Source organism: Mirounga angustirostris, unplaced genomic scaffold, assembly GCF_029215605.1.
Source record: "Mirounga angustirostris isolate CCGP_5_RB_7025 unplaced genomic scaffold, mMirAng1.0.hap1 SCAF_13, whole genome shotgun sequence".
NCBI lineage: Eukaryota > Metazoa > Chordata > Mammalia > Carnivora > Phocidae > Mirounga > Mirounga angustirostris.
Window position 1 is genome coordinate 156196 of NW_026991721.1, and position 8242 is coordinate 164437.

Sequence of the window (8242 nt, forward strand, 5' to 3'; positions counted from 1 at the left end):
TTCAGAATTTAACCTATCTCGAGGCCTTAAAGCTGAAGGTCTCGTTTTGAGACAGCCACATCCTCCACACAGTCCACCCTGCTCTGCAGTCACCTGCTCACAGCTCTGCCTCGAGGCCACACCCTATGGGTTTTCAGAGTACAGTAAAGGGGAAAAAAGATTAGAAGAAAATCAAAGGTCACCCAGCAAAACTCTTAAAGGGTGGCTGTGTGCACGTGCCCCAGTGCCTGAGTTTGGGAGCTTGGTGACTAGTAGACGGACATCTTAGTGCTGGCTGAGCTAGAGCTCTTGGGCCTACGGCATGGCTGAGACTGGACAGCTCCCCTAGAACTTGGCTCCAGGCAACCTGGAGAGAGGTCACCTTTCTGATCCCTGCATCTGCCCCTAAGTGCTAGTCCTAGGGCCCAGACTCCATGGACCAGCCAGAGGCCTTCTGCTCCAGGTGAGTGCTGGCTTTCAGGGTGGTCACTTGGGAAGCCCTCTAAGGCCTCACCTAAGGCTGCTGACTCCCTGGGCTTCACACCCCCTTATCCACAACCTTCCCCCAGCACCCCCCAGGCTCAGGATTCTAGGGACTCCATCTGCACAGAAGGCATCCGGTGGGTCTGTTCCCTAGGAGCGGCTCAGATTCAGCCCCTGGTGTAAGGCCCCCCGCCTGGACCCCACCAAAGGGTGCAGGGCGATGAGTATCATGGGGAACTGAGGAACACAGTCTGGGCCAAGTGGTGAGTCTGGCTCTCCGCTGAGGCCAGCTTTGCTCGAGGCTCCCAGGGAAGGGAAGGGGGAAAGGGACGAAAGGGGAGAGCGCAGGCCCTTGTAGATGCCTCATCGTAGACTTTTGACCTGGCCTAGCCATGTGTGTGGGAGGAACACAGGAAGGGAGGTACAGAGCAGGAAGGCACCCCCTAGCGCTCGGGTCAGCGGTGGCCAGTGCCTGCCGCGGAGTGACCCCACTCACCGCCAGGCAGCAAAGCCTCGGAGCAAAGCCCACCCACCTCCTCCATGACTTCCCTCCCCGCGGAGCGCTACCAAGCGTTGGCCTGGAGTCACGCGGGGAAACGGGGCGCCTCTGACTCGCTGGCTGTCCTGGGCGCCCCGACGCCGGGGTCGGGTAGGGTGGGGCGCGGCAGGGCTGGGGTCACCGTCGCCACACACGTGCTGACTCCCACCGCCCCCAGCACGGAGTCCCGCGCGGCTGCCGCGCGAGATCTGCTTCAGGCCGCGCTCGAGGATCTGAGCCAGGAGCAGCTGAAGCGCTTCCGCCTCAAGCTGCGGGATGCGCCGCTGGACGGCCGCAGCATCCCGTGGGGGCGGCTGGAGCGCGCGGACGCCGTGGACCTCGCGATGCAGCTGACCCAATTCTACGGGCCAGAGCCTGCGCTGGACGTGACCCGGAAGACCCTGAAGAGGGCGGACGTGCGCGACGTGGCGGCGCGACTCAAGGAGCAGCGGCTGCAGCGTGAGCGCAGGGTCGGGGATTGCCAGGGCCCCTGCCTGTCCGTTCGCTCCCGCCTGGGCAGAGTCTGGGCCTCGAGCCGCCATCCTTCCCGCTTCCCCGTCCGCAGATTCACCAGCCCCAGGGCTCGGATCCTGGGCGCTCTTGAGGGTGGCCCCAACTCCCTCTTGCGGCCCCCGCCCCGCCCCTGCACATTCAGCAGGGCCTCACCACAGGTCTCCCTTCCAGGGCTCGGCCCCAGCTCCCCCGCTCTGCTCTCCGTGTCCGGTAGGTCTCTCCAGGCACGAAACACGGGCCCCAAGCTGTCGGGGCGGGGTGGGGGGTGGGGGCACGACGGTGACCCTCAGGTTTGCAGCACGAGTGTCCTCTACACTGCTTGGAGGTTCCCGACAGCTGGTCCCAGGGAGGAGAGTGTGTGGGAAGGCTGCAGGGGAGAGGGGCTGGGGTGTAGCTGGGGAAACAGTGGGTTGGGGAATGGCCCGAGAGGGTCAAGTGACGCAGCCCGTCCCATCCTTGTCCTCCCCACACACATACCGCGTTCCCTTTACTCCCTCCGGTCCCCTCTGCCGGCCCCCACCAGAGTACAAAAAGAAGTACAGAGAGCATGTCCTGCAGCAGCATGCCAAGGTGAAGGAGAGAAACAGCCGCTCGGTGAAGATCAACAAGCGCTTCACCAAATTGCTTATCGCGCGCGAGAGCGCCCCGCTGGTGGACGAGGCTCCGGGGCTCGCGGAGGAGCAGGGGCCAGAGCGCGCTCGGCGCTCGGACACCCACACCTTCAACCGCCTCTTCGGCCGCGACGGAGAAGGTCAGCGGCCTCTGACTGTAGTGCTACAGGGCCCCGCGGGCATCGGCAAAACCATGGCGGCTAAGAAAATCCTGTACGACTGGGCGGCAGGCAAGCTGTACCACGACCAGGTGGACTTCGCCTTCTTCTTGCCCTGCCGCGAGCTGCTGGAGCGACCCGGCACGCGCAGCCTGGCCGGCCTGATCCTAGACCAGTGCCCCCACCGCAGTGCGCCCCTGCGGCAGATGCTCGCTCGGTCCGAGCGGCTGCTCTTCATCCTGGACGGCGCGGACGAGCTGCTGCCGCCGCCGGGGCCCTCCGAGGCCAGGCCCTGCACAGACCCCTTCGAGGAGGCAGACGGCGCGCGGGTGCTGGGCGGCCTGATGAGCAAGACGCTGCTGCCCGACGCGCGCCTGCTGGTGACGGCGCGCGCCACCGCCCCGGGGAGGCTGCAGGGCCTCCTGTGCTCACCGCAGTGCGCGGAGGTGCGCGGCTTCTCCGACAAGGACAAGAAGAAGTACTTCCACAAGTTTTTTCGGGACGAACGGATGGCGGAGCGTGCCTACCGTTTCGTGAAGGAGAATGAGACGTTGTTCGCCCTGTGCTTCGTGCCCTTTGTGTGCTGGATCGTGTGCACTGTTCTGCGCCAGCAGATCGAGCTCGGCCAGGACCTGTCGCGCACCTCCAAGACGACCACGTCCGTGTACCTGCTTTTCACCGCCAGCGTCCTGAGCTCGGCGCCTGCGGCAGATGGTCCCCAGATGCAGGGCGAGCTGCGCAAGCTGTGCCGCCTGGCCCGTGAAGGCATCCTCCAGCACAGGGCGCAGTTCGCGGAGAAGGATCTGGAACGACTGGAACTCCGCGGCTCTAAAGTCCAGACGCTGTTTCTCAGCAAGAAGGAGCTGCCAGGCGTGCTGGAGACAGAGGTCACCTACCAGTTCATGGACCAGAGCTTCCAGGAATTCTTCGCTGCGCTGTCCTACCTGCTGGAGGATGAGCGAGATCTCACGGCACCGGCTGACAGCGTAGGAGCGCTTCTGCGGGGGGACACCGAGCGGCGCTGCCACCTCACGCTCACCACGCGCTTCCTCTTCGGGCTGCTGAACACAGAGCGGATGCGCGACATCGAGCGCCACTTGGGCGGCGTGGTTTCAGAGCGCGTGAAGCAGGATGTCCTGCGGTGGGTGCAGGAACAGGGCCAGGGCCGCCCTAGGGCGGCACCTGAGGGGGCCGAAGAGACCGAAGCTCCGGGAGGCGCCGAGGAGCCGGAAGAGGACGAGGGCGAGCTCAACTACCCGCTGGAGCTGCTGTACTGCCTGTACGAGACGCAGGAGGGCGCCTTCGTGCACCAAGCCCTGCGCGGCTGGCCTGAGCTGGAGCTGGAGCGCGTGCGCTTCAGCCGCATGGACCTGGCCGTCCTGAGCTACTGCATAAGGTGCTGCCCCGCCGGGCAGGCCCTGCGGCTGGTGAGCTGTGGACTGGTCCCCGCACAGGACAAGAAAAAGAGGAAGAGCCTGATAAAGCGACTGCATGGCAGCCTGGGCGGCAGCTCGTGAGTCTACAGGGCAAGATGGCCCCGGTTCACAGGCCCTCCGTGGGGGAATGTGTGCCCGTGCATCCATGTGGGCAGGGGGAGCACGTCCACAGCGGACGCCTGCCCCCCCCACCCCCGCCAGAGGAGGAGCCCACCCCCTTGCAAGGCAGCCTCCCAATGTCCATCTCCTTCCCCAGGATGCCCTTGCCATGCCAATTCCCAACTGTCCACAGGTGAGGCAAACCTCCAAGCATGGCTGTGTGGCTCAGGCCCAGCTTTCTAGTAAGTTCTGGAATAACTATGCCCACTGTGCCCTGAGCTTTGTACCTGCTCAGTGCTTTGCCAGGCTCCCCCAGCTGGCCTGAGACCCCATTGGCCCCAGAAGTGCCCCATAGACCACTGTATGCCATGACATCTACCCATGTCTATCCCCTTTACTAGACCCTCAGCTCCTTCAGGGAGAGTTGCCTTAGCTCCAACCCAGCACTTGACCCAGAGCTCAGCATCTGTTGAGATAATGAAAGTCAGGATGTTGGCAGGGGCTGGGGCTGGGGACGCCCACTGCACGTGCAAGGGTAGACCCACCTCGGAATGCGGGTGACATCCTCCCCCACCGGCTGGACTCACATAGACTGCTTCAGCGGGGAGGTGCATGGGGCCCCAGATGAGTGGTTTCACACTGGGTTTAGAGTGAAGAGGGTGGAGGGGTCCTGGCTCAGTTTGGGGTTGAGGGCAGAGGCAGCTCCGACACCTCAGGACCACAGGAAAGAGGTAGGGCCACTTGGGCGGCGTGGTTTCAGAGCGCGTGAAGCAGGATGTCCTGCGGTGGGTGCAGGAACAGGGCCAGGGCCGCCCTAGGGCGGCACCTGAGGGGGCCGAAGAGACTGAAGCTCCGGAAGGCGCCGAGGAGCCGGAAGGGGACAGGTGGGCTTCACCTTGCTCTCTCTCCTAGCAGTTCACAAGCCACCATGAGAAAACCCCAGGCCTCTCCACTACGTTCACTCTTTGAGGCCATGACTGACCAACATTGTGGTCTGAACAGCCTGACGTGAGTGACCATGCCCCCACCCCTCCCTTGGAAGGGATGCAAAGCAGGATACTCTGGGCAGGGACAGAGGTACAGCCCTGTCTGGAAACGGCTGAGGGGACAGACTGAGAGCCTGTGGCCTCTGGTGTCCCGGGCTGGGGTCAACAGGCTGTGCCCACACAGAACGGAGGAGGGGATGGGGGCAGGGGCTCCATCATCAGCTTCGGTGTTAGTTAGGAAGGAGCATTTGGCCCCAGTTTGAGTGGAAAGCATGGTGCGGCTAAGCATTCTGGGGGAGGGATAAAGAAGACCAGAACATATTTTCCTTCCAAAGAAAGGAAACAAACAAACGAAGGAAGGAAGGAAGGCTGCTAGGTGCTATTGGAAAGTGCTGGGCAGCCCCTCTGAACTCTTCCAAGCAATGGAAGGGAGTATTCAGGACACAGGCTTTGAGTCCAGGTTGCCTGCCTCTGAGCCCTTGGGCAAGTCAGTCTATCTGAGCTTGTTTCTTCCCCTATGAAATGGAGCCAAGAGATTCTGCCTCAGAGGGTTGGTATGAGAATTAATGTGGCAACACTGAGTCTATGACCTATCACCAAGTAAGCAGAAGGTAAGAGAAACTGTAGGAACTAGTACCGGTGGGGCATAGTGACATGGTTACTTAGCTTGACAGGAGGGTATTCCAGCAACCTGGAAATAAACATAGGGGGCCAAGAAGGTGATCGGCACATTTGGCCCATCGATTCTGCCCCTAAACTGAATGCATGAAGACGTTCATCACAGCATTATTTATAATAGCAAAAAAGTAGTAACAACACAACTGCCCGATTGTTAGGGACTGGCTACTTGAATAAACTATGGCCTACCTTAACTCGATGGACAATGATATGCAATTAAACATGTGGACAGTAAGATCTAAATTGGCTCATCAAAAAGCTGGTAGAGAATTGTGTCCTAAGGGAAAGTGGAGTGCAGTCCAGCACTTGCATATATGGCCAAGGCGCCTCAGGAACACATGTGGTGACAAAGGACGGAGAAAACTCTGTTCCTGTGGAGCCAGCATATCGCCAGACTGAACCTCAGCCGCCCAAGGAGCGGGCAGTTTGCGGAGCCGGGGTGTAGCAAAGCAGCCAGGGGGCCTGAAGACAGACCCGTGTGCCTCTTGACCACAGGCTGTGCCGCTGCAAACTGCCTGACTCCGTCTGCCAAGACCTCTCTGGGGCCCTGAAGGAGGCCCCTGCCCTGAGGGAGCTGGGCCTCCTCCACAACTGGCTCACCGAGGCAGGCCTGCGTGTGCTGAGTGAGGGCCTGGCCTGGCCCCAGTGCCGGGTGCAGAAGCTCCGGTAAGACCTGGCCTGGAAGAGACCAAGGGAGGGACAAGGGCAGGGCCGCGGGCCAGGGGCCGGGGGGGGGGGGGGGGGTTGCAGTTTGTCCACAGCAGTCCTGAGGTTCACCCCGCCCCCAGGGTGCAGCAGCCCTGCCTCCAGGAAGCGCTTCAGTACCTCATCAGCATGCTCAGGCAGAGCCCAGCATTGACTACCCTGGATCTCAGTGACTGTCAACTGTCGGGACCCATGGTAACCTACCTGTGTGCAGCCCTACAGCACCCAGGATGCCGCCTACAGAGCCTCAGGTAGAGGCAGGGGCGGGAAACGTGCTGGGGACTCAGCCCCTCAACCGTGGGTTGGGCTGGGTGCCTGGGGACTTCCCCTGGGCCCTGAAGTGGAGCCCCTCTCAGGCCGCCCGAGTGACCACACTCAAACCCAGCCCCTGGAGACCCGTGCTCCAAAGCGCTGGCCCCAGCTCTCGGCTTCAGCCACTCTACCAGACCAAATGTCCATCTGTCATCTGGTGCCATGGCAAGTCTGGGCCAGTGATCCCAATACCCTTTTACTCCCCGAAAGGCTCTGGCCCCCAGCCCCTAACCCCTCTTCCCAGCCTCTGACGCCCCTAACACCTTCTGTCACTGTGTGCTTTAGCACAGCCCAGGCCAACAGCCCCATCACTGCCCCCCCCCGCTGCCCTGTTACTGCCCCCCCACCCTGGCCTCAGCTTCCCCAACCTACTCCCACTTGTGTTCTGTGTGCATGGCTACAGTCTGACCTCCGTGGAGCTGAGCGAGCAGTCACTGAAGGAGCTGCAGACAGTGAAGACGGCAAAGCCAGGTCTGGTCATCACCCACCCGGCACTGGACAGTCCCCCTGAGCCTCCCAAAGGATTCATCAGTGCCCTCTGAGGCCCCGAAGGCCAGGGGGAGGACTCTAGTCAGCCCTACGGAGTAGACTTCCTCATCCCAAGGGCAGGAGGATGTTGCTCTCAGCTCTGGTCAGCTCTTTTGAGCCTGAGGAGCTGGGGGCAGGCAGACGGGAGGCGAGGACACACAGGGTCCCTTACCTGGCCAGGGACAGGTCCCAGGATATGCCCCTCCCCTCACACCCTGGGCACAGGTTACATCTCTGTCTTAGAAACCCAGGGACCTCTCCTCCACCCACCTTCCTCTCCTAAGGCCCTCTAGCCTTCCCCCTGCAGATGCCTCCAGCAACAATAATGATGTCAAGAGCTCCCAGGCATCAAGCACCTACCATGTGTTGGCCTTTACCTGGTCTCTTCAGTGCAGAGCGACCCCTGCACTGATCCCATCCCCATCTGCACTATGGGCCCCACAGCCCCAACAACTCTGCCCCTGGTCACAGGGCATCGAGCAGGGGCTGACCCCTGACCAAAGGTGGGCAGGTCACCATTCCACCCCAGGAATTTGTATCTTGGCATTGGGAGCAAAGCCATCCCTGAGGCTGTGTGGGCCCAGTCCAGAGGGGTCCATTCACTATCTAGGTCTTCAGGGATGGAGACCAGGGGAGAGGGAGATGGAGTAGCAGCTGGGACTCTGGCAGCAGGCAGCCTGCCCCCCCACCCCATGCACTGATAATACATTCTCCTTTGGATTCACTTCTGTTGATTTCTGTTGCACGTGGCCAAGCATCCTAGCAAGCGCTCACAATCTTTCCTTTGGTCCCCAATCCACCTGTATGGGGTGGGGTTGTATTCCCCATTTCCCAGATGAGGGAACTGAGGCTCAGGGTTACAGACTGACTGCAGGAAGCTCTGAGGCGAGGCCCGGGTTTGACGAACAGGGCCAGCAGTGGACAGCCCCCGAATCCTCAGGTCTCTGGTCAAAGCTTCAGGGCTTGACCGGCTCCTGAGACCTCAGTCCAGGTAGATGAAAACCACGGGAGTCAGTGCCTTCAATTCTCGGGGGAAATTCCCTTCCATACTCACCTTTCAAATCCAGGCATTCATTCCACAAAACGGACAAAATCCCCCCCGCCTTAACCTGACAGGAAGACAGACAATAAACATGTATAGACATAGACAGGGGCCAACCAGTGCTTTGGGGGAACATAAAGTACGGCAAAATGCAGGGAGACAACAGAGCCAAGG

The 8242-nt window shown here is 61.2% G+C and overlaps 1 protein-coding gene across 1 annotated transcript; it reads left to right on the forward strand.

The window, feature by feature from the left end:
* Positions 1–1002: 1002 nt before the first annotated feature.
* NLRP6 (NLR family pyrin domain containing 6) lies at positions 1003–6543 on the forward strand. Its single transcript, XM_054511740.2, has 5 exons — positions 1003–1723; positions 2037–3795; positions 4733–4825; positions 5977–6147; positions 6270–6543. The coding sequence occupies exons 1-5, from the start codon at positions 1003–1005 to the stop codon at positions 6439–6441; spliced, it is 2916 nt and encodes a 971-aa protein (XP_054367715.2). The 3' UTR covers positions 6442–6543.
* Positions 6544–8242: the final 1699 nt, after the last annotated feature.

Excerpts from the sequence above, each read along its gene's own strand:
- NLRP6 (XM_054511740.2), top strand. The coding sequence starts at position 1,003 with ATGACTTCCCTCCCCGCGGAGCGCTACCAAGCGTTGGCCTGGAGTCAC. Across the intron at positions 3,796-4,732 it reads GGCAGCCTGGGCGGCAGCTC|TTCACAAGCCACCATGAGAA; the intron begins GTGAGTCTACAG and ends CTCTCCTAGCAG. Across the intron at positions 4,826-5,976 it reads TGTGGTCTGAACAGCCTGAC|GCTGTGCCGCTGCAAACTGC; the intron begins GTGAGTGACCAT and ends TCTTGACCACAG.